General features: G+C 40.6%; 1 protein-coding gene across 6 annotated transcripts in view; it reads right to left on the bottom strand.

Moving 5' to 3' along the window:
* Positions 1-27,818, bottom strand: part of LOC126336812 (BRCA2-interacting transcriptional repressor EMSY) — a 286,258-nt gene that overhangs the window by 145,340 nt on the left and 113,100 nt on the right. For all 6 annotated transcript variants that reach the window (XM_050000859.1, XM_050000862.1, XM_050000861.1 and 3 more), the window contains exon 7: positions 13,344-13,590. In XM_050000859.1, coding sequence (XP_049856816.1) covers positions 13,344-13,590 — 247 coding nt within the window. The remainder of the gene's footprint in view (positions 1-13,343; positions 13,591-27,818) is intronic.

Raw genomic sequence — 27,818 nt, 5'->3', positions numbered from 1 at the left:
GCAAACTGTGTTCAGAAAGGATAGATTAAACAAAGTAGGTGGTGCTGTGTTTGTGTCTGTTGGTAGTAGTTTATCTTGTAGTGAAGTTGAAATAGATAGTTCTTGCAAACTGCTATAGGTAGAGGTTATACTCAACAGCCGTACCAAAATAATAATTGGCTCCTCCTACCGACCCCCGACTCAGATGATATAATAGCTGAACGGTTCAAAGAAAATTTGAATCTCATTCAGATGATATAATAGCTGAACGGTTCAACGAAAACTTGAATCTCATTACAAATACGTATCTCACTCTTACAGTTATAATTGGTGGAGACTTCAATCTACCCTCAATTTGTTGGCGAAAACACATGTTCAAAGCCGGTGGTAGACAGAAAACATCTTCTGAAATTGTACTAAAGGCTTTCTCTGAGAATTACTTTGAACAATTAGTTCATGATTTAAAACAGCAGATAAAAACTTGCTTGATGCCTTCCTAAGAGAGTGTCTCCATTCTTTCCAAGCTAATTATGTAAGTGTAGAGCAGATATTGCTCAAATTCAAAGATACAGTATCAACAGCAATAGATAGATTCATACTGCATAAGCTAATAGAGACGGGACTGATCCATCATGGTACACTAAACATGTTAGAACACTGTTGCAGAAGCAACGAAAAAATCATGCCAAATTCAGAAGAACGCAGAATCCCCAAGACTGGCTACGTTTCACGGAAGCTCGCAATTTAGTTCGGATGTCAATGCGAGATGCTTTTAATAGTTTCCACAATGAAACATTGTCTCAAAATATGGTAGAAAACCCAAAGAGTTTCTGGTCCTATGTCAAATACACCAGTGGCAAAAAACAGTCAATACAGTCACTGCGCAATAGCGATGGAAATGTTACTGATGATGGTGCCACTAAAGCAGAGTTACTAAATACAGTTTTCCATAATTCCTTCACGAAAGAAGATGACCTAAATATTCCATAATTCGAAACCAGAACAGCTGTTAGCATGAGTGACATAAAAGTAGATATCTTAGGTGTCGCGAAACAACTCGAATCACTTAAGAAAGGCAAGTCTTCTGGTCCAGATGGTATACCAATAAGGTTCCTTTCAGAGTATGCAGACACAATAGTGCCTTTCTTAACAATCATATACAACCACTCACTTAACGAGAGGTCTGTATCTAAAGACTGGAAAGCAGCACAGGTCACAGCAATCTTCAAGAAAGGAAATAAGAGTAACCCACTGAATTACAGACCCGTATCACTGACCTCAATTTGCAGTAGGATTTTGGAGCATATACTGTACTCTAACATTATGAATCACTTTGAAGAAAATTACTTATTGATACATAACCAACACGGATTCAGAAAATACCATTCTTGTGCAACACAGCTAACTCTATATTCCCATGAAGTAATGAGTGCTGTCGACAAGGGATCTCAGATCAATTCCATATTCTTAGTTTCCAGAAGGCTTTAGATACCGTTCCTCACAAGCGACTATTAATCAAATTGCGTGCATATGGAGTATCATCTCAGTTGTGTGACTGGATTCATGATTTCCTCTCAGAGAGGTCACAGTTCATAGTGATAGACGGTAAATCATCAAGTAGCACAGAAGCGATATCTGGCATTCCGCAAAGTTGTGTCATAGGCTCTCTGCTGATCCTAATTTACATAAATGACCTAGTTGATAATCTGAGCAGCCCCCCCTAGATTGTTTGCAGATGGTGCTGTAATTTACTGTCTAGTAAAATCATCAGACGATCAATTCCAATGGCACTAAACAAAGAAAAGTGCGAGGTCATCCATATGGGTACTAAACGAAATCTGATAAAATGTTGGGTATACGATAAATCTCACAAATCTAAGGGCTGTCAATTCGACTAAATACCTAGGAATTACAATTATGAGCAACTTAAATTGAAAATACCACATAGATAATATTGTGGGGAAGGCAAAACAAAGAATGTGCTTTGTTGGCAGAACACTTAGAAGATGTGACGAACTCACTTGTCCATCCTCTGCTGGAATACTGCTGCGCGGTGTGGGATCCTTACCAGGTATGATTGACAGAGGACATTGAAAAAGTGCAAAGAAGGGCAGCGTGTTTCGTGTTATCACGCAATAGGGGGGAGAGTGTCACTGATATGACATGTGAGTTGGGTGGCAGTCACTGAAACAAAGGGGTTTTCTTTGCGGCGTGATCTATTTACGAAATTTCAATCACCAACTTTCTCTTCTGAATGTGAAAATATTTTGTTGACACCTGTCTAAGTAGGGAGAAATGATCATCATAATAAAATAAGAGGAATCAGAGATTGAACGGAAAGATTTAGATGTTCCTTTTTCCCATGCGCCATTTGAGAGTAGAATGGTTGAGTAGTAGTATGAAAATGGTTCGACAAAACCCCTGCCAGGCACTTAAGTGTGAATTGCAGAGAAACCATGTAGCTGTAGATGTTAAAGATGATATAAAGCTACATAAGGATGAACATAGGTTAAAGCCGTGAAATTTAGCTATCTTGTAGGTAGAATAGAACACAGTAGCTAAACTTGATCTCAAAGAGATAACCACTGAATTTGCTTCACTCAAAGAAAGAAAATGTAATGTAAAATTAAAAAATATAAATACAGTTCCTACAAAGGGATTTTTTCTTGACTTTTAATTACCAATAAAACAACTGATTCTTCAAAGAATTGAACTCTCCTGTTTAAAACAGCTTTAAAATTCTGATTACTTTACATACGAGTTAACGTGTCAGATATTTGACATTACGCATTTTAGCAAGAAAAAGTTTAGAAACAGTTGAAATTATGTTTAAAGTTTATTGGAAGTCACTAAGAGTTCTCATTACAAAGTGCTCGATGAATATAGTCTGGTTAATTTGCACTCCACTTTAAGTAAAAGTTAGTTTTTTATGCATCTCAATGTTTATAATACCTTATCTCCTGAACTATGTGTTGTACAAATACATAATTTTGCAGGTACATTCAGTGGTTTATGTGGATACTGTCTGCAAAATGTGTTGGGAATGGAGTTAGTAGTAAGGAAGTAATAAATTAAAAAGTCACGCCTGATGCTAATGTTTTACTGCACAGGTAGCAAAAACATAGTACATGATAAAGTTTTGTTAACATTTGATATCATGTGTCAAGTGTCTCAGACATACCTAAGGGCTCTCATTCTCTGGTACTAGATGAATGTGAGTAATTTTAATTTGCACGTCATGAGCTACACTGCTTCAAGACATGTACACAATTTCTACCTGGAATACTTGTCTCACTCTGTTATGCCTTTAATGTAATATTATACCTCTTAATGAGTTGATTATGACATAATTTTTAATTTAAGTTAATAACAATTTGAAATATTGCAAATAAAATTTGTGTTGCTCCTGGGAGCTGTTAGATAGCCCACCTGCAACAGGGGCTGGGATTGTGTGACTGTGCTCCAGATTACCCATTTAATAATATAGATAACCCTTTTCATTTATTTCTAATTAACAATAATGCATTATTAATAACTTATGAGGAGCCAATAAAATTTGTTCTTTATTATATGTAAAACTGAAACCAATGTACAAGGGGAGGGGGGGGGGGGCAAAAGTAGTGAGAATTTTTCTCTGGCAGTCAGTACAACATCAGTCCTGAATTCTCCTTCTACAGGTCTTCACTAGGCAATGTTTTGAATCAGTTGTCATGTGGCACTGGTGTGAAAACATTATTATGCCCAGTGTGACTATGTGGTGTTTCACATGTTCGGCAATTTTTCAAAGGCAGACATTAAATACATGCTAATATCAGGTCCTGTTCTCTGTTAGGGAATCAGCAGCAAAAATTGTCGGAATGAGCCAGAACAGTCAGAAATTGATCTGGATTTTAATGCAAAGGTCATCACAGGGGATACATTGTGGTGTTATGGATATGACCCAGAAATGAAGCAACAATCTAGCCAGTGGAGGAATCCTTCGGCAACAAGACCAAATAAAGCAATGCAGGTGAGATCCCATGTGAAGACGTCATTGGTTTGTTTTTTCGAGATCAAGGGGATCGTTCACCATGAATTCATTCCCCAGGGTAGTACAGTTAACCAACATCACCACTCTGAATTGCTAAAATGATTATATGAAACAGTGAGAGAAACTCTGTTGAATGTACACTCTTTATTGATAACTACTGCATAAACATAAATTATGTCGGCTGACAACTGCATACTGACTAATGTTACGGTTAGAGTAACATTAACACAACAGTTAACTGTCCAAGTACAACTAACAACTGAAAGCACACTGGCACTGAGCTGGTATGGTAGAGAAGATACGAGTGAACAAGGCCCTGCTGTCAGCAGCCCAATGTGTTCGTATTTGCCAGCCAGAGCACTGGCTGAGGGTGATGGTGGCACACTTGCCCAGCCACTGCTGGTGCCTGATTCAAGTGCTGCCATGGTAGACCACACAGGCTTGATGCCACATACCTCCCCTCTTCCATGGAGCTGGTGCCACAGTCGTCAGCATGCAGAAAAGGAGGACCACGCTGGCCGGATCGCTGCTGGCGGAAGGTCGGCAAAGGTGAGGAAGCCACCTGATCTGCCCAGATGACCTGAGGGTGACAGCAGAGGTATGGCAGTAGGACAATAACAGCTGCATGGTGATATGTTGTTTTCCACTAGCTCATCAGCATCCAAAGAGGCATCACTCTCTAAGGAATTTGCTGTCAGCTGTCTCCAGGTGGACAGGTGAAAGTGGCCTGGATTGTGGTGTCCTGGCTGCAGCGACGACCCCGTGCATGGGGGTTCTGTGGACCATGTGGTAGTTAGAGAGGGAGGCAACACTGACAGGCGAACATCTGCCTGGTGCTCTGATGAGCGGGAGGCATTTGGCGTGCTGCTGTCAGACACTTGCTGAATGCCAAAGTGGGCCATGGCTCCATCTCGACGCCCACTAGCTCATCCAGGGAAGGAGTCTCCATGGCACCCGATCCTTGGGTGTAGGAGTGGGCATCGCCTACAGGAAGGCTCTCTGAGGCAAACTGTGGGCTGTAATTGGAGACAATTGTACATGGCAATTGTTCAATCACAAAATTCTGTGTTAGAGCCCGCACTGTAGCTTCTGCTGAAGTGGAGCACATCTGCATGACATGTGGCTAATTTGATAGTGCATCCATCACAACTAACCATATTGAATGACAGAAAGGACCTACAAAATCTATGTATAAGGGGCGTTCAAAAAGAAATTAGCTGGAGTCTGGAATGAGCAAACCACTGACAGGAGGGAAACATCATGGCGTGTGTAACGAGGTGTTGTTCTGACAGAGATTGGAAGTTCACAGCTCATCGCTAGAGGGCACACGTGCACATCACATGACTATATAGAGCTAGCAGTAGCATGTATCAGTTGTCCAATGCTGCCAGTCACATTGAAAAAGTGACGTGGAGGTGGCAACAGAAGAGCAAAGAGGTATTGTTCGTTTTCAGACAGTGAAAGGAGTAGGAGGAATGGACATTCATCGAAAAATGTCATAGGTGTACAGTGAACACTGCATGTCCCTTGCAAGGGTCAAGGCGTGGCACAAGCGCTTCAAGGAAGGGCAGGTGTCATTAGCTGATGATGCACGGACTGGAGCACCACACTGCATTACTGATTACATTGTCCAGCTGGTGGATACACTCATTACCCAAGACCACCGAGTGACCATTGTGGTCGGACTGAGCATCAGAAGTGTTCACACCATCATGAAGTAACAACTGCACATGCGCAAAGTATGTGCCCAATGGGTGCCCCACAGTCTTCAATCACACCAGGATACATATTGAATGGCCCACTGTCTTGCTCATCTGCATCGCTATGCTCGGGAAGGGAATGCGATCCTGGCATGAGTGGGGGCTGGAGATGAGTCATGGTGTCATCACTTCAAACCAGAATCAAAACAACGAAGTCTCCAGTGGAAGCATTCAGAGTCACCACCACCAAAAAAAGCCAAGGCCATCCACACGAGTGTAGGAAAGGTTATGCTGACATTCTTCTTTGACCAAGGTGGCCCTCTTCTGATTCATTTCCTGCAGCACAGGATAGCAGTGAATGCCCGGCATTACTTGCAAACCTTGGCCACCCTTTGCCGAGCGATCAAATCAAAACGACCAGGCAATCTCACCGGTGGGGCCATTCTGCTCCATGACAATGCAAAGCTTCATACAGCCTACACAGTCACGGCACTCGTGCAGAAATTCAAATGGGAGGTTCTCTGCCACCTTCCATACAGTCTGCACATCTCTTCCTGTCATTATGTCATTTTTGGTTCCCTTAAAAAGGCTCTGAGGGGCAAACGATTCACCTTAGATGATGATGTCCAGCTGTACATGCAGAACCCCCCACCCCAGCCATGGAGGATCTGAGACTGCAGGAGCAGCAGGATGACAAGGCAGACTTCGTCTGAATCTGTAGTGGGGAGAGTGTTCCATCAACCAGTGCGTGACGACTACGAAGGAGGAAAAAATTGCCAATTAGGCATGAGTCCTTAGCATGAAGCAATTTAGGCCAACATTTTGAAAGAAAATGAGGGACCAGACGGAGTGATGGATCTTGCTGACTGGCTTTTTCTATGCCTTTTGCTGTGACTCGGGGCCTATCCAATGCCTGCTGCACAAGATAATTTATTTGGAAACACACAACTTCTGTTTTGTTGAATTCGGGGTCAGGATGAATGGGTAAGCGTGACAGCATGTCTGCACTGGCATGATAAGCAGTGAGATGATTAAGAATCTTGTACTGAATGTGCATTCAAAAATAAAGCCCACCACTGAAGTCTTTCTGTGGTCCTGACAGGAAGCCAAGAACAGGGGGCTGAAAAGCACCACAAGTGCTTTGTCAATGAAGAGATGGAATTCGTTTCCACAAAGGAAAATGTAGAATTTGTGGACCACATAGATAATCCCCAATGCTTCCTTTTCTACTTGCAAATAATTGTACTGAGCAGCTGTTGACTTCTTTGGAGGCATATCTTAGAGGTTGTTCAGATTCAGCCTCCCTGGAGACATAACAGCCTGAGTCCATACTGGGACGCATCTGTGGCAGGAACCTGCTGTTTACCCAGTGGCATGATTACCCTTGCAATAAGCTGATACTTGATGTTGATGGTGAACTCTCCTTGAACAGGAATGAACTAGTTCCATAACCGACCAAATGACAATTTGTGGAGGAGAGAGTAGGTGAAACCAGTAGATGGTATGTTTCCAGGTTCGCGAGAGACACAAAGGACCTAGTGTTGACTTGGAAATGGAACGGTTGATGCTGAATCAACAGTGTAATGTAAATCTTACTAGGTACACTGAACTTGTGGCCATGGACTGGTGCAATACTATGCACATCTGTGAATTCCACACCTGCATCCCACACCCAACTGCACGTGGAGCTACGACAGATTGTGACCACATGACCTTGTTTACAGCAAGTGGCATACACGACATGACCATGTGTGCAGCGTCACCAAGAGTGTACACAGAAACAGCCGGGACACAATAGGATTCACTAGCAGAAAACAGCACCTTCTGATTGTGACCAAAATGAATTAGAGGAACAAATTGAGTGCGTCAGGGTATGTCACAAAATGTTGTGTCAACAAGTGCACTGCACAATGTCCATGACATCCTCAAACTGTTCAGATGCAGCTTGCGTCACTTCGAAAGTGTTAGTGATAACCAAAACCTCCTCAACTGTTGGATCTTCTAAGCACAATGCCTCCTGATGGACCTCTCTGTCCAGGATAGAACAAACGATGATGTCATGAATCGGACACTCATCATACGAGTACTGGCAATGAGCGCACACAAATTAGCAGTTCCTACTTAGCCCACTGAGGTCGGCTACCACGCTTGATAGAATTGGCCTGGTTTCTTTTGCAGCTGGTTGCAACTTCATATGGGAAACCACCATGTGGGTTGGCTTAATATAATAAGTACTAAGCAAGTCATACATTTCAGAAAATGACAAAACTGATGCGTCTTTCAATGCTGCAAGTTTTTGAAGCAAATGAAACATCTCAGATGCAATCCACAACAAGGAAAAATCTTTTTGCAACAATGGATGCTATATCTGAAATGCTATGAAATGAGGTTGCAGACATCACACACTTGTTTCATAATCTTCCTTTGTTTTCCTGAAATGGTGGAATAGCTGGGGAGGGGGGCATCAGCCGCAATGGCTGGGGGCTTTGTTTAATTTTATTGATTTGAACTGTTTCTCAACACCACTGACACTAATATCTATAGCAATCATTTTTGCAGTGGTGCAAGAATTAAATTAGTGAAATACCCTTGGCATTTCACTTATAAAGGAATATTTGAAAATAGATTTCACCATTTCTGTTTTTGGTCTGATACTCTCAGTTTTAGTCCCAGCCTCATTCATGAGTGTTTGGACACTGATTTTGGTATCATTAACAGTCTTTACATATGACCAGATTTTCTGGTGGTTTGAGAGAGATACTGTAATAATATTCTACTACAGTAGTTGTTGAAGACTTCACACACTGCTCTTTTGATAGACGGAAGACCACAACTCATCCCTAAGGGCATGAGCACAGAGGCAACTGAACTAGTCCAAGAGAGGCAGCTTAATGCCACAGACAAAGTATTGTGTTCTGCCGGTACTACAGACAATGGATGGAGGCACCTAGTATCAAACCACAATAAAAACTGGACTGACTGAGGAACATCAGCAAGTGTCATGTGTTAGTTTTCAGGTGCTTTGAAATTTGGAGTAGAGAAAAGACAGACCAAATGGCCCATGGCAAAATACAACATCAACAATGAGGTTTCACCAATTAGCCAGTGCCCATATATGGTGTCACTGGTTAAATGCTAGAGAATCTGGAGGAGGAAATGGAAGAAGATGCTGAAAGATGACATCTTTGAACCTTCAGAGAGTCCTTAGTTCTCTCCTGTCATTCTTGTGATGAAGAAGGATGGCAAGGATGGCACACTGTTTCTGTATTGACTACTGATGGCTGAACAAAATCATGAAAAACAATGTCTACCCCTCGATGTGCACTGAAGACACCCTAGACTATTTGAGAGGGGCAAAGTCTTTCTCAGCTGTGGACATGCATACAGGCTACAGACAAATCATGGTTGACAAGACTAACTGGGAAAACACTGCCTTCATAATTCTTAATGACCTCTATGAATTCAAAATTATGAACCATATAATGCTGCAGCTATATTTGAATGTATGATGGACAACCTGTTTCAGCACCTTAAATTTATTTGCTATTTGGATGAAGTGATATTTTTTTGATGGTATTTGAAGGACATATAAGCCACCGAACAATCATGTCGATGAGTGTTCAAACTGCTGGTCTCTGCCTCAATGTGAAAAAGCGTGTCTTTGCCATCAGAGAAACAAAACTCTTGGGGCACCTAGTTACTGATAACTGAGTCTGTCCCAACATTGAGAAAATAAGAACAGCTGAAGGTGTTCCAACTTCCTGGTACGTTCGTGATGTGAGCAGTTTTCGTTGAATGTGCCCTTACTACTGGCGATTCATGAAAGACTCCTGTGCCAAAGCATGTCTGTTGCAAGAACTACTGCAGGGAGTCAACAAATTTTCTGAAACAAGGTGCAAGAAAGATCTTTTCTTAATCTTAAAAAGCATTAATGTCTTCTCCAGCCCTAGCATTGCACGATAAGCGTAATGACTTTATCAGTTATGGGATAGGTGTAGTTCGAGTACTAATCCAGGAAGGCGTTGAATAGGTGATAGTTTATGCTTCCAGAGTACTCTACAAATCTGAAAGGAACTCCTCTGCAACTGAGAAATAATGCTTTGCAGATATTTGGGTCATTAACAAGTTCTAACTGTATTTACTTGGCATAACATTCACTATCGTGAAGACCACCATTCTCTATCTTGGCATCAGGTCACTGGTGAGATGGACATTGAGGCTTCAGGAGTATATTGTTGCATTGGTATATAAAAATGTATGCAAATTCATGGATGTTGATTGCCTTGCAAGGACTCTTAGCAACAGAATACAGCAGCATGGACAAAATCTCAGTCATCGCTGTATTAAATGACGTTGATCTTGAACAGTGGGAAGACCCGGCATTGTTGAAAATCATAAAAGCCTTGAAGAATGAAAAACCAACACTTAACAAACATAACATTTTATAAGAAGAAATACAATCTAGTTGAGCTGAAATGGTTGTTCGTCATCCCAGTTCATCTACAGCACTCCAACATCTGGTCACCTGGAATTTGTGAAGTACCTAGAGAGAAATCAGGCACAGGCAACACTGGCCAGGTCTCTACCGATCCTTTAGACATTATGTGAACCACTGTAGGGAAAGCCAGTGATGGAATCCTGTGCCACAATTACCTCCAGGGCACCTGCTACCAATTCTGCCTGCAGCAGCACCATTTCACCAAGCTGGAACTGACCTCTTGCAGAGGTTTTCAAATTTGACAAATGGGAATTGATGGATAATAGCCTGTACTGACTCCCTCACCATCTTAACTATCAGCAAAGCTCTCAAAATTTCATTGTTCCTCATAGAAGACATTCTGAAGCACAGAGCACCCCATGAGATGGTCTCAGATTGAGGAAAAGTTTTTTAGTCAAGACTAGTTTCAGAGGTAATTTCACATGCTGACATCACCCACAGGATGACAAATGGCTACCATCCACGGATGAATGGTCTCACAGAATGCTGTAATAAGATCTCGGCAGATATACTCTCAAATGACATTTCAACTGGACGACACTCAGGCTGCCTAGATAATACTTGTTCCGTAGATCATGAATACGACACTTTGTAATGATGTGGAACGTGTCAGGTTAATAAAAGATGTCTGTACAAGATATTACATTACACAAAATATTGCATGACACTAATGTTTAAGTTTTTTTTCTTTTATTCCCCTCCCCCTTAATTTATATCTAAAAATTCAGCCAATGAGTAGAAGGAGTTGTCATCTAGAAATTCTTTTAAATTATTTTTAAATGTCAGTTGGCTTTCTGTCAGGCTTTTGGTGCTGTTTGGTAGGTGACCAAAGGCTTCTGTGGCAGCATAATTTACCCTTTCTGTGCCAAAGTCAGATTTAACCCTGCATAGTGAAGATCATACTTTCTCCTGGTGTTATAGCTATGCACACTGCTATTACTTTTGAACTGCACTGGATTATTAACAATAAATTTCATAAGTGAATATGTATACTGTGAGGATCCCTAGATCCTTAAATAGATGTCTGCAGGATGACCGTGGGTGGGTTCCAGCAATTATTCTGATTACACGTTTTTGAGCAATGAATACTTTTATACTCAATGAGGAATTACCCCAGAATATGATGCCATATGAAAGCAGTGAATGAAAGTAGGCATAGTAAGCTAATTTACTGAGATTCTTATCACCAAAATTTGCAATAACCCTAACAGCATACGTAGCTGAACTCAGACGTTTCAGCAGACCAGCAATGTGTTGCTTCCAGTTTAACCTCTCATCAATGGACACACCTAAAAATTTTGAAGATTCTACCTTAGCTACAGACTTCTGTTCAAAGTCTATATTTATTACTGGAGTTGTGCCATTTACAATACGGAACTGTATATACTGCGTTTTATCAAAATTTAAAGAGAGTCCGTTTGCTGAGAACCACTGAATAATTTTGTGAAAAACATCATTTACAATTACATCACTTAGTTCTTGGTTTTTGGATGTTATTACTATACTTGTATCATCAGCAAAAAGAACTAACTTTGCATCTTCATCAATGTGGAATGGTAAGTCATTAATGTATATAAAAAACAGTAAAGGACCTAAGATCGAACTCTGAGGGACCCCGTACTTGATAGCCCCACAGTTTGAGGAATCAGCTGATGTTTTAACATTATATGAACCACTTATTTCAACTTTCTGCATTCTTCCAGTTAAGTATGAATTAAACCATTTGTGCACTGCCCCCCTCATCACCCTACTACAGTCCTGATGAGTACATCGAAAATGGGGGCTTCTAGTTCAATGAACCTGAAGACCTGCTTGACAATCGCAGAGCCTTGATGCTTGTCATAAAGAAGAGCATGTGACAATATATCCAGAAGGCAAGGGTCTGACCATGCTGCCACAAGAAAACTAGATCCAGGATACTGTATACGGCACCAAAATAATGGTTTGCTGTTTTTTTTAGGAAAGGGAGCAATGCCATGAGCTGTACTGGATGCAGTGTGGCACAGCAGTTAGCATCACTGGATGGTGTGTTGCAGGTCACCACCACCAATTACTTGTTATTTAGTATTTATCACTTCTGAAAGGTCATCAAAATTTCTTATATGTGTAATGTTTGTATATTATTGAATATTCCAAACTTGTATAAACAGTAGACCACTCTGCCCTGGAGGACAGTTGTGTTCTAGCTGTATGTTAGTGTTTGCATTAAATGTGCATTCAGTACTAAGTGTTTTACTACGTTGATGGCTCTGATTTTGGATTTGGACTTAGACTTGATTCTGTTTACAATAGGACAATAACAAGAGTGAATATATCTTGAAGTCGATACTAGAAGTAGAAATAACTTCCATACAGATTAGGCATATGCATTAAGGGTTCAGGATGGAGTTTTATATTCTGGTGAAAAAGTCTACAACATGTTACAGGCGAGCACTGGGCAGAAAATTCAAATCCCACAATATATTTAAAAACAAAGTAAAAGAATATGTCGTCTTCCTAAAAGTTACCAGAATACTTCGAATCATAAATTCTCACTACCCGCTGACAGTTTCCTTCTTATTTCATAGATGCACACTGCAATAGCCAACAATATTTAGAGAGTTCATATTTCGTTTATAAATCTGAAAGACTTTCAACAACATTGTGTTCCTGAATGTTATTGTATCAGGTCAGCATAATACTGTAATCTGTGAGCATTCTGTCAACCAGCATTTTATTTATTATCTAAGTACTTCATACAAAATCTAGCTCTTTTATTAACAGAATGCACTATATACAAGTTTCCTAATTTATATCAAGGAACATTAGACCCATATGGGGTTCATTAGTTCTCCTGCATAATCACAATGGGTGTAAATGAGATAAAAACGTTTACATCATGTTTGCTGTTTTCAATTAAGCATGTTTGCTGAAGCACTGTCATGTTTAATTAAGGATGCGAGTGTGTGTGTGTGTGTGTGTGTGTGTGTGTGTGTGTGTGTGTGTGTGTGTGTGTGTGTGCGCACGCGCAAATTTTTATAAGCTAAGTACTTACAAGCTCAAATTAAGAACACTACAAATACCAATGAAACTTATAACTAATTCTGTAGCTGATGAATAATGCATTAGTAATATGCAATACTGTTCCTTTACTTACCAGGTGATGGGAGGGTAACAGAGCTAGATGTGCTCGTCGATATGGTAACAATATTTCCCACAGCACTGGAACCTGGTGGAGAGATGGGAGCACGACTATGGGGTTGGCCACTAAGGATGAGTGATGATGGTCTCTGTGTTGTATTTGGTGAACCACAAGCTGAGACAGTTTTTACCACAGGCACACTCAAAGATCGTTGAAGGATACTTGGAGAACCAGGTGCTCCTGAGCTCGACATAATGATCACCTGTAATGATTCATTTCCATCAGAATAATAACTATGCAAAAATATACACATATTATAATTTTTTGTTTCTTTGAAAGGAAAAATAAAAATAAAAGGCATTCAGCAGCTTAAATATATAGCCACTGCCTTATGACCTGCAAACATGTTTGAGATGTTGTGTCCACTTGCAGTGTAGAAAGTCACTTAATCTCCAGGTAAATTGGTACTGCAACATTTTCTCTGCAGTCACAGGGTCATATATTGATTCTGTTATGCTACAGCTCTGCTGAGCATAGTAGAAGGAACCTGTACCCAATTCAGCAGCCAGATGTCATGGAACACTGGTGCAAGAAGCCACATTGGTGTGTGTTCTTGCGCAAGAAGCTGTATTTGGACTATCTACACACTGCAGAAGTCATGATATGGGGCTACTGAAAAGCGAAGCTGCGACATTGTCATAGCAGACCACTAGGTACCACTAAATATGATATGGAAAGGAGTGGGCCACAAAGGCAGTGATGTCATCATTGCTCAATTACTATACCTCAAGCCTCACACCCAGCTGGAAAGAAAAGTACAGCTACTTCAGAAGTAGTGATGGAATGGCTTTACATAAATACTGCTCATTTTAGACAACCAGTTTTAGCCACCACCAGGAGCCAGCTACAAGCACAAGTCTACGCCGGTCAACATCCCAAAATACATAATCAAGCCACCTCCTCTATCTGTGTGGCTGTCTGAGTCTGAATGCTGCTAACAAGGTGCCTTCTAGCTGACCAGCCACCTGCTGGGTAACTTCCATCCACTGGAGGCTACTTACCCCAGAAATCTGCAGTCTGTATCTGAGCCATTTAGCAGCCCAGCTGCTGTCGCCTTGTGTGGGCAAATACTGCTGCTGTTCATAAATAAATAAATAAATAAAAAGGGTTCAAATGGCTCTGAGCACTATGGGACTTGAATTCTAAGGTCATCAGTCCCCTAGAACTTAGAACTACTTAAACCTAACTAACCTAAGGACATCACACACATCCATGCCGGAGGCAGGATTCGGATTCGAACCTGCAACCGTAGCAGTGACGCGGTTCCAGACTGTAGTGCCTAGAACCGCTCGGCCACCCCAGCCGGCGCTGTTCATCACTTCGGTGGAGGTGGGGAGAGGGCGTGGGGGACGGGAATCCACACAGTCATCTGCACCAAGCTCCATGGTTTGACACTCTGTGACTTGGCACATCCTGCACTGAGTTTGGCATATACTTAGCCAACACGATCAAACTTGTGGAGTCTGTTGTAGTGGAGGGCTGATCGACTGCCTGGGAGCTAATGCAACACTGCACCAATGGAGAGCTGACCATATAACTTCACTGCTTGCTAGCCGAGGTGACACGACTTGAGTGATGTGACAAAAGATCGTTTGCTGATTTAAGCACATTTCACTGAGAGAGGTCAGCCCACCTTGGGGGTGATATGCTAATGTATTCTCGCACCAAATATAAGAAGGATGTTAGACATCCACTTCTTACCTTTATAGGACACCAAGGAAAGCACAAATTGGGTGGGGGGGGGGGGCAGCTGAAGGCCTCCCTGACACTAGCAGGCAAGCTCCACCACCCACAGTAAATGTCATATACCCATAACCTCTATGAGTGGTGCAGACGTGTTTCTGCCACAGACAGCTGCACTAAAGATGGCGTCAACAGCCACAGCGAGCACCATCTAGAAAGCAGCAGGGAGAGTGGACTGACTGATTTCTACTCTTCCCTCCTGTGTTTTGTGTAGAAGGGTTATAACTGAGAGACGATACTGCCATAGGAACTTAAGGATGAAGTTTATTAAACATGACAAAGCTGTAGAGCATTCACAGTTTTGAAGTACTGCTAGTGAGGATTACAGTGGCAGGCATCTAGTGAGGTGCATCCAGTTCAACCGGCTGTGCCACAACGTGCCATTTACACGGGCAGCATCAGTTATGTGTGACGCGCTGCAGGCACGGGCATTATGCTGAACAATCTACCCAATCAAGATGTTTAATGATTAGACATAAAGATCAAGGGTAGTAGTGTTTTAAAGCTACTGCTGCCTATGTTGTTGTGGTTTTTGTTTTGTTTCTCTGCTCCATTTTTGTGTAATGGATAGAGGTTCCACAATGTCTGAGTCAAGGCTACTTGGAGTTACTATACAAGAAGCAGTGCAAACTTTCCTATGATAGGCAGCTCAGTTGAGAACTGATAACTGGGAACTATAATTAACTGAATGCTGCAAGACTGGTGAGGGCCTTGTCCAGTTTGACTGATCCCTTACTTCAGCTGCTGCCTCATTTCAGCTGCTGCTAGTCTGGTTAGTCCCTTCTTGGGCAAGGCAACGGAGGATGTGTTAGAATTAATAGATGACCTGTTGTCAGCAGCAAAGATGGGTTTCTGGACAGAAGGGCAGTTCTTGCAGATAACCAAGTTGCACCTGATAGGGGAAGAAAAGACATACATCATGTATCATGTATACTTATGAAATGCCCTTCAATTTGAGAAACTTAAAGAGGGTCTGGTGCAGCATTATAAGAAACAGAATACTTCCAGATTGTTCCATGGGAAACTAAATGGGATTGAGTTGGTAGAAAATTTTATGGACAGAATAAGAAAGATCAATGCCAGTAACTATCAACTCACAGGGAATGATGAAACAAACAAAATTATTCTGCAGGAAGCAGAACATAGGGCATTAGATGCTTTCTTAACAGGACTGCTGCCTGATATGTTGAGAAGGGTGTTTGAAGAATCCCCAAACCACCACAATGGCATCATCAGGGCGGCCACAGAACCCAAAGAGACAGACAAAGTACACTACTGGCCATTAAAATTGCTACACCATGAAGATGACATGCTACAGACGTGAAATTTAACTGACAGGAAGAAGATGTTGTGATATGCAAATGATTAGCTTTTCAGAGCATTCATACGAGGTGGGCACCGGTGGCAACACCTACAGCGTGCTGACATGAGGAAAGTTTCCAACAGGTTTCTCATACACAAACAGCAGTTGACCAGCGTTGCCTGGTGAAACATTGTTGTGATGCCTCTTGTAAGGAGGAGAAATGCGTACCATCACATTTCTGACTTTGATAAAGGTCGGATTGTAGCCCATCGCGATTGTGGTTTATCGTATCACGACATTGCTGCTCGTGTTGGTTGAGATCCAATGTTAGCAGAATATGCAATCGGTGGGTTCAGGAGGGTAATACGGAGTCTGCCCCATTTGAGCACAACACAAAGAGCATTCCATTTGTAAAACCAAGTGAAATTGTCATAAAAGTCTTGTAGGATATTGCTCAACTTGCACTTTACAATGGTCTGAACACTGATTATCAGCTACTAACTTATTTGCATTTCACTCAGATGCTCCAATATACGTTTCAGAATTTGAAATCACAGTTAGCTATGAATCTTCTACTAGTGACATTTTTAAGGTAATCTAAATACAGCACCATTACCAGCAATAAGTTATGCAGAAAAGTACTGAATCACAGCAACCGTCCACTCCACAAGCAACAGCATAATTACCTTTATGCATTATAAAGTCTCCTGCTATGTCTTTACATAATCTCCAGAACTACTGTAGAAAACAACGGTATGAAAAGGGTAGTCCACTACTCATCAAATAAGGGAGGTGTAGAGTGGTAGGCAGGCACAATGAAAAAGACTACTAGATATTATTCAGCTATCAGTCTAGTACTTCATAAAATGTACAAAAAACAAAACTCATACACTGTCACATAAACGCAACTCACACACATATTGCCACTGTAATCTCTAAGTGCTAATGCCTGATTGATACTGCATCTGAGGTGAGCAGCAAGCTTTACCTCACTGCATGTATGCGTCTTTTTAAGATGTCGCACAACTGGCTCTGTCCATGTCTCAAAAGACTTGCAGAGACAACAACTACTATCAACTAGTGCGACAGCACTGATATTCAGTGATAGAAACTCTTACTCAGTGACTACCATTACTACATAGACAATTCAATTATTGTGTGGGTACTAGAGTAAGCGTGAGACTTTATGTTATGTATAATTTAAATTACCTTGTATACATGGAAAATAAATATGCTCATGTTTTACTCATTTACTGAATGTCTTATGCCACTTTTTACAACTACAAACACAACAGACATTTCTGATGATGGGGTCAGATGCAGGGCAACTTTGTCTTTCTACTATGTATATTCATATTCTACATAAATGTATTTAATTTTTTGTATGGAATAGCAGCCACAGGAGAACCATTACTTACTGCACTTGTTCAGTTTTGCAGCCAATAAATACAAACATTACCGTCAAGTATTACCAGACTGCTGGTAACATGCAAACTTCAAATGAGGCACAGAAATCTGGCAGAGAATTGCCCCTGTCTCCCTTCCATTAGTTTGATCCAAAGCAAGAGGACCGTGTGGAGTACAAGATGTAGTTGGAGCAATATTTTGCAGCTTACAAAATCACAGGTGACCTATCACATTCTTTCTATTTTGTGAGTAGGAGTGAACATTTTTAGATTGTGTCGGAAGCTGTTTCCCCAAGTACAGCCCCAACCCTACTCTATGAGGAAGTCGTTTAGAGATTGGTTGAATTTTTCAAGGCACAGATTCACATAACAAATGTTGGTTTGAAATTTTTTTGTACACATCGCCATAGTAATCAATCTTGCAAGGAATAGATCGCTAAAGTCAAGGGTAAGGTGAGCTTCACTTCAATACAAAATGCTTTGCGATTCACTTGAAGAACCTTTCTGACCATGGAATGTGGGCTGAAATTTTACAGCAATGCAATCCTGGTCTCACTGGTGTACTTAAAGTAATTGAACCTCAGGAAGTGCAAGACTTTGTTGAACCAGAATTTGGCATGCTTGTTGTTGCAACACTTACAGTGGATAGTTCTATATGGACCCAGCCCCATGTAGCTCATGGTGACAATGCCCGCAAGCAGCAGCACAGGTAGGTGAAACATCGAACGTGTTTTCCTATATGTTTATGCACTCTGCAGTCTTGTGCTGAGTGCTATGTAATGCATGACCACAAGTATTGTTTCTTCCTCCAAGCAGAATTCTGACACAGCCAGAAATAAAGACACACACCATGTGTGCCTGCAAAACAATTGCAAAATGAGCTCTGATACATGTAAATCCAAAACTGAGGAATCGGAAATCAATATGATCTCACATTCTGAGTCCATCTCCTCATCACTATAGCCACAGAGGTTGTAAACTCAAATAGTTGATCAGCAAAATGCTCAGTCAGTCTCAAAGCAGACAAAGGCAGTCTTCTGAAAGTTGTAACTGAAACTCACATTCTGAGAAACAATCACACACTGTTCATATCTTTATAGATTTGCAATCAAAACATACCATTTATAGTGCTATTCACTGCAGTACTAGTTCCAATATGTTTGGCATGGATGCATTTGATTTCTTTGGTTTAGATATTCAAGATAAGTACACCCTATCGATACTGAAATTTTTCATACCAGTGTTCATTAGTTTAGTGAGAAATATGGACACTTGTTCAATTGCACAGTGGGACATAAATTTTTAAGCACACATTATGCTCAAAGGCACTGCACAACCAAAGTTTTACCACTCACCTCTGATACCTCACCCTATTTGTGACGGTTGCTTCTGAAGCGAAGAGACTGGAAGAAAGTGTTTTGTAACCCATGTCCGCTAGTCAATGGGCTTCTCCTCTAGTTATCACATGAAAAATAGAAGGGAAACCTAGACTTTGTGCATACTTCAAAACCACAGTTAATGCTCAGACAGTTATTGGTGCTCTCCTGCTTCCACTTATCAAGAAGCTTACAGATCACCTTGCAGGTGGACGATTCTTTTCCACAACTGATTTAGCTGATGCTTATCTTCACCTTCCCCTGGATGAGGAAACGTGAAAAAATCTATGGTGGTCAATATGATATGTCAGCTTGTGTTAATCCCAGCATCTTTCTTTCAGAAGTGGATCTGCTCCCTTGTTATTTCAAACTTTCCCAAACTAGCAATGTTGCAAGTTCTGTGTTGTTCAAATTATTTGGATAACATCATTGTGCCCGAGCAAACATTGGAACAGTTTCTAAAAAATTTGGAATCTCTTTTTCAAGTTTTAACTGTTGTAGGCCTTAAGCACGATTCACAAAAAGGTCCATTTTTAATACCAAAACTGACATCCAAGGTACTCGTCTCTTGATAAAGCATTTAGAGGCCATCTGGACAATACCTTCTCCTAAAAATGTATGGTAACAATAGGCAGTTTAGGTCAACTATATTAAACTAATTCTGAATGTAGTGCAATTGTTGCTCCTTTGCATAGCGTCTGGTGTAAAACTATTCTTTTCCAATGTGTTGAAGAATGCAAACAGTCATTTCAAAAGTTGAAAAATGCATTGCTTACTCACCCATGTCTTATTCACTACAATTCACAACATTAATAGTGCTTGCAGTCGATGCACCATCACATGGACTAGGAGAAATTCCCTTAGATTCCAATTCTGAGATACTGAACAATGTCCAAGTCAACTACAGTCAGCTGGAGAAGGAAACATTACCTACCATGAAATTCCATTAATATTGCATGGCAGAAACTTTTTTCTAGTGGCTGATAATAAGCCACTGACTGCTTTTTTTTCACTCTTTTCATCTAACAAAAGATTTGCTTGATTGTATAGCACAGAAGCTGCATTGTTGGTCACTATTTCTTTCCAATTACCAGCATGAAATTCTTTATCACCGACGATACAGCAAGCAAAAACAGACACACTCTCTCGCTTACCTATGAGAAGTGATTCAGAAATCGACATTCCAGAAGCTTCTTGTCTTCAAATTGACCAGTCTGATTCACAAGCACTGCAAGCTTTTCTCAATGACTGTCAGTGGATAACAACACTTACTGAACAGGATCAATCACTATAGTTGCCCAAGTATTACATTAAGATGCAGTAGTATGTAAATATCATGATTAATGCAAACAGCCTTTCTTTCCAGAATGATGTAATTTTATTGCATACTTTTAATGAACCAACAACCAAATGATTCACATGTCTTTGCAAAAACATGTTTTGAAACTTTTACATGGAGGACATTGGGGAATCGTTGAAACTAAGTAGCTAGACACCTGCATTGTGTGTGACTCTGTCTTTATAAGCAGATTGAACAAATATATATGCACAGGCACCCACACAGTGACGCACCAAGAATTTCCCTGACAGTCCTTGGCAACACAGCAATATTGATTTTGCTGGTCCTTTCTGGAACACACTGTGGATAATTATCATCGATACAGACATTAAATATCAGTTTGTCATTTGAGTGAATTAGATAAATAGTGCTAGCACTATTAAAGCAATCGTTTCCGTCATTTGTTCGGAAGTCTTGCCACAAACTATCATTTCAGAAGATGATCCACAGCTTTCTTTGTTGTAATTTCAACAATTTTGCCAACAAAATGGGATTCAATATGTCCAAATAGCTCCGTCCTCTCCTCACTATAACGGTGAAGTTGAACATTTTGTTTACATTTTGAAGACTCATATGTCCAAACTTTGTGCTTTGCACTCAAGGGAAAATACTTTGTTGTTGTTCCTCAGTGCCTATCACACCCTTATTCTTTATGACAATTCGCTGGCAGAATTATTACATGGTCATCATTACCACATTGCTGCACCTATTTCACCGTCAACATCCTGTTTCAGATGCCAACTTCACAACAAACTTGTGTACAAAGGAAAAAGTTTTCTATCATGTCTATAACAAGTCTCATAACTGGAAACCTGGCATTTTCACTTAGATGAGTGGCTCAGCTCAGTATACTGTTTGCAGCAAAACAGGCACCCACTGACAGCAACAAAACCAGCTTTGTTTGAACCCAATATAGATTTTTATTTTTCAGAAATGCTGCTTCTGAGCAGCCTTTGCTGGTGCCTGACATTTGGGTGCATGCGTCAACAAGTGACAGCCATGTTTGTCACTGTTCACAGTAATGTCCATGACAGACATCGAGCCTGCATCAGCCTCACCATCTTTGATGTCCTCAGCAGCACCACTGTTGCATCCACCTGGGTTGCTGGATGGGAGACCTGTCTCCAGTTTTTCGGCAGATGTTCCTGATGGTTTGCAAGGGTTGGATGGTGCCATCTGCCATTGTGTTGCATCCGCCTTCAGCTGCACCACAGTACAGGGCTTCCCTACATCATCACACACACCCACACTATGCGACAACAGTCCAGAACTGGGAGGGGGGAGGGGGAGGGCAGGGGAATGCGGTTTGACAGTGTCTTTATCAACCGCACATAGTGAACTGCACACACCTCCACATGAGAAGATATGTTCAACTTTCCGTCTGCATACCACTTTGGGCCTTTTTCTCTAAAGGATTCACCACCTTCCTATGGAGGGGGGGGGGGGGGGGGCACTATGGATGTCACCAGAGGATGCAGTCTTCACTTCAACTCAATGTATGAATTGTATTCATGTGTATGCCTTTTTAAGATGCTTCAAGTTTTGTATAATTTAAATTACATTATATATAATGTAAAAAAGTGTTCTGTTTTGCTCATTTATTGAATGCCTCTAATTTCTTGCCACTTCTTACAACAATGGAGGCAACAGTTCTCACTAATAGAATGATTCATGAGGGACATTTGTGTAAATTTATTACTGCCATGCCAGACAGCCATAGATACTTAGAGCTACTCACGCGAAGCCAGAGCGAGTCTCTAGTAATGCATAAATTAATGAAAAATTTACACTTCAACAAACAATAAAATAAAAACTTCATGTAAAAAAGATAGAAAATTAAAATATATGATGATTTCTATGTTATTTTAAAAAATTAAAAATAAAAATACTTTTCATTCAACAAACATTTTGTGAATATTATGAGATGACTGATGTGTATGCAACAATTTAGAGTTTCACATTCTGGGTTACTATGTAATTCAAACTTGGGATATATTAGCAGTCAGTGTCAACACACAAAACTAAATTCAATGCAGGTTATATCATACAGCAAAAGGGACCATCATACTGCAATACATAAACGCCAGCTGGATAATCTTTGGGAACAGTTAGCAGTTAGGCACTAATCATAGAGAGAAGTGTCAAGAATCAGGATGCTCGATTGATAAATTAGCTGATCAAAATTATCTGGACACCTATTAGTGGACAGTAATATGGGCTGAATCCACCTTAACCTTTATGGTGGCTTAAACTCTGCTGGAGACACTTTCAAGTGTCTGAGTCTCTGTGGAGAATGGCAATCCGCTCTTCCTCAAAAGCCACAAGCACAGACAGTAGTTATGTTGGACACTGGGGTCTGGAGCAAAGTCAATATTCTAACACATTGAAAAGGTGTTCCATTATATTCAGGTCAGGATTGTAGGCTGGCCAGTCCATTTCAGGAATGTTATTGTACACAAACCATGGTATCACAGATGCTGCTTTATGACAGGGTGCATTATCATGCTGATACAAGCAGTCATTATCTCTGAATTGTTCCTAGGTTGTACAATGCTGAAAAATTTGTTCATATTGTTTTGCACTTAGAATTTTCATAAGTGCAATAAGGAGACCACAATCTAACCACAAAAACACCCCCATACTGTAACACCCCTTCCTCCGCACTTCACTGCTGGCACTAAACATGAATGTGGGCAACTTCTCCAGGCATTCAACAAACCTGACCCCTTCCATTGGGCTGCCACAGAGTACAGCATGATTCATCAATCCAAATAACTTGTTTGTCATCCACTGTCCTGTGAAGGTGCTCTTACATCCAACTCAAGCATCACTTAACATTGGTTCAAGAAATGTGTGGCTTGAGAGTCCCTATCTGTCAGTATATGAGGTCTGCCTGGTTTTGGTTTAGCTGTGGCTGTTCCTTTTTGTTTCTACTCCAAAATCATATCACCCACAGTCGACCTAGACAACTTTAGAAGGATTGAATTGTCCCTGATGGATCTGATACTCAAATGACTGATCCACATTCCAAGTCACGAGCTCTCCTGATCGACCCATTCTGCTGCTACTGCTTCTCACCTCCTTCTATACTGGCAGATCCACCTCTTGTGACATCTAGTAGTCAATTCCACATTAAACAGGGATGTGTGAGTACTTTTGATCAGATAGTGCATTCCACTATCAGTTGTGCATCAGCTTTTATGAAAAAGTATAGCCACATGTGAAGTATTGGCAAAATGAGTAACAAGTTATCTTACTGAGAGAGATGGCAAAGTGCATTCAGTCATAAAGAACATTATAAAAACAAAGCTGAAGTATTTCCTTGACATACTGGAGCAATGGGAAACTTGAGCTACATACAAAAACATGGAATTGAAATGATCAACATTATGTGCCCACTGAGAAGAAACAAATTGGCTGCAGATTTGAAGAGGATGACAATACTGACATACAACTATACATTGCTTTTCCTTGCATTCTGCGATGCAACTGGCACATTAATAAATGATGCCTGCAACACTAAGCAACTTTTTTACTTAATTCATCAGGTCCTGTGTACCAAAAGATTTGCAAATACTTGGTCGTGGAAAGAGTCACTACATAATTCACAGAGAACAGGTATGAAAATTTAAAAACTAAAGCACAACAATATATAAATTAAAAAATATTGACAACATCCTGGATTTTCCATTGTTTACAACTAAGTATAAAATAAAAAATATGTAACAATGCAAGGATCTGAACTCCTGCAAAGAATAAAATAAGTTGCAAAATGAAGCCTTTCGACTTAGCTTTGAAAATCTGGGGTTTATCAATCAAATTGTCCAATATGGTGGGAGTCTATTGGAAATGAAACCTGTAGAACAGAGCACTCCTTTCAAAAAAATGCTGAAGGAAATGTTATCCAAACGCCAACTGCTTTCTGTCTATTGTTCGCCAGATAAATGTGGCAGTGGCTCCTTGTTATAAACTACAAATACCATGAGATATTAAATGTACATGAAAGGCTGATTTAGAATTCCCAGACATTTGAAGAGTGATGTATACAATGTTTGCAAACTAAAATCACAGCTCGTTTTGACTGCTGTCCCATACACAGTCTTCATTCTCGGATGCATATCTGCCAGTGCTCGTACATCAGCAGTCAAGAAAAGGATAACACCATGTTGGTCCTGTTTGGGCACATTTGGTAATAATGTCACTGTATTTCACGTTTATGCATTTATCACACACGTCACACTAATCTCTTGCCTACATGTCGGTACTTATATACCCACATCAGAGTCGCACGACATTGCACTTACCCCCTCTTAAAATGGAAACTTTCTGATCATTCCTCATATGCGGCTTTATGAAACACTGGTCCAATGAAATTAATATATTATAGCTGTAGCAATGTAGTGAGATGATTATTATAGTCATAACACAATTGACAGAACCAAATTCTTCCACACAACGCTTCAAATTAACACAGAACAGTTCAACTGCTGCATTTAGCTGATCATTAGTAGTCTACTAATGCCACAGCCTCACACGAAACTAGGCAGATCACTTCCAGGAATCACACTGCTTATGAAAACCGAGACAACATACAGTTGAGTGCAAGCATTACAACAAAAAAAGTAATATGAACCTGAATTAGTACCAGAGAATGAAGGATATAATCATTTTACACAATAACACACGCTCCAAAAGGGTTCCAAATCAAGAAAACAAGGTGATAGTTTTATTTAAGATGTGGCATAGCTATGGCTTCAACAATGAAATATGAACTGGCCAATCTACCTGCCGTATCAGCTATTTATTTTTGGTAGAGGACCAATGGCCATCCCCAAGAGGCATGTTTGCTGCTGTGACCTCTAGGTTTGTGAATCTGAAGGGAGAACTATAATATGTACAAATAAAATTGCAGACATTTCCTGAGGCCACCTTCATATCACTGGAACGTTAAGATATTAGATCTCTTCCCACACAATCGGTTCACAATGATGGTACTGCCCGAGTTGAGCCCAGGATTGGTGACGTCAAGGAGAGGGGGAGAGGCTGGCAGCCCTGCCATGACAATTGGTGGCACGGAAAGGGGGACAAGATTTCCACAACTAGAAACAGTGATTTGACCACAATAGTTCCCCAGTGTCCATTGCCTCTGGCAGTATTTATGTAATTGACCTATAGCATGGGTGGAGGTTGTACCCATTCTTTACTGAGGGAGATATGAAGCGCTTCAGTAGGTAAAGTGTTGGATTCTGGAATCTGTGGTCTTGACCTGGGACAAACGTAAGGCATTATCAGAAATTCTGGATGTGTTGGATGGTTACTTGGGCCTTGACAGGGTCGTATTGGGGGCAGTGAATAATTTAGCTGTCATGATCTCAGATGATAGCAATGTTGCACAAACTCCTCTTGTCCAACCACTACTTCAATAATGACATTCTTTATGACTAATGACGACATTTTGAATCCACCATCGCGTGTCGCTGTATATGGAAGCCCAGACTAAGCTGTCCAGTAGTGGCTCTGGTGAATAGGTTTCCTGAATTATCTGCAGCAGATTGTAAAGAGTATAGTGCCTGTGTTAATTCAGCCTCTTAACTGAGTTTTCGTCACATATATATACAAAGAAAGGAAGCTTAATCAAATGTCACTTTGTTCATTTAGGCCTTGAATCTTGTGATGAACTGTTCTATTTCTGGGTGTGATATGGAATGAAGATAAGAAGTGGTCGAACCTTTCTAAGGTGGTTTGTGGGCCGTTATTGGATATAACAGTGAAGATAGCTGCTAGTTCATAAAGTGTGCTTGTTCATGTTGTTGATCACATCTGGGTAACCTATGGGAAATCACATGAAAAATTCATATCACATAACCCCATATCCACCTTCAACAAATCTGTGAAGTACAAGTGCCTGCATTCACATGACTAACTGGGAGTGGGCCAGAGGAAGAAATGTTGCACCTGATACGAATGGTTTCACACCCATGTTCGGTAGGTCAAACCATATGTCTCATGTTAGTGCCAATGCCAATGACACCTTGCCAGTACCTTTACCCTTGAGGCACCAATGTGCCTTGAATAGAAGCTTGAGGATGTGAGACTGGGAGCACTGGTTCCTCTGTGAGCAATATAAGGACTCCTGCTGTTTCTATGGTACTTTGAACTGTCACTGAGTTTGCTTTTATTACAGCTGTTGCCGCCATGATGTACTAACAATACATGAGGCTATTATCGTTAATTAAGTGTTGTAGTGTGGCACTTACACACACACACACACACACACACACACACACACACACACACACACACAGAGAGAGAGAGAGAGAGAGAGAGAGAGAGAGAGAGAGAGAGAGAGAGAGAGAGAGAGATTAAAAATCTCAGCACAGGTCCAGAAACAAGATAATAACTATATTTGAGACTGCATACATATAGCCTCAATAACAAAATACTATCTGATAAGCTGACTGCTATGGCAGGTATTTATTTCTGATAGAAGGCTAATGGTCATCATGATCTGACATGACTGTTTCAATCCCTTGGTTTACTGTTGCTGATGAAGGAACAATGAGCCAAGCAAATATCATTGCTGTCACTCTTTGAATCTGCTTCCATATCACTAAAGTGGTGGAATGGTAGACACGGTATCAAAACACTTTTACCATTACTTTCTTTTGCGTTGAATTTTTGTCCCTTAAAGCTAAATATTTGGGAATCTCAATCTATGTGTGAGGATGCAATTGCCTCTAACCTCATTGAATGAATAACTCCTGCATTTCATTGATGTTTTGGGGAAAGCAATAAAGAAATTTTATTAAGATGGTTAGACTGCAATTTGAACATCTCCTAGTGGAATATATATGTATTAAAAGAAGTTCAGAATCTGTTACAGAAATCGTCTGCTGGATTTCTGTGACTAACACTGCCCCCCCCCCCCCCCCCCCTTAGTTAGAAGCAGGATGATAATTGAAAGGGTGAAGATAACTGGGAGGCAACTGAGAAAAGGTGGGAGGCAACTGATAAAAATGTAGTGTGTGAAGAGTTGTTTCATTTAGAATAAACATAATCCCATATGTAATACTGACTGCAGAATTCCAGTTCAACATGGATGACTGCCTGATTGCAAACTAAAAATAAAGTTCATGCAAATCTATTATTATAATGACTGACTTCATTATTGTGAGCTACAAAAATGACAGTGTACTTTTATAGTGAAGTGAAATATGTCATATCTTATCATTCAATATATTTCCTTTCTTTACTATTGATTGA

This window comes from Schistocerca gregaria, chromosome 2, assembly GCF_023897955.1.
Source record: "Schistocerca gregaria isolate iqSchGreg1 chromosome 2, iqSchGreg1.2, whole genome shotgun sequence".
Taxonomy (NCBI): domain Eukaryota; kingdom Metazoa; phylum Arthropoda; class Insecta; order Orthoptera; family Acrididae; genus Schistocerca; species Schistocerca gregaria.
The sequence above is the reverse complement of the archived record's forward strand: the minus strand, read 5'-3'. Positions and strand labels throughout refer to the sequence as shown.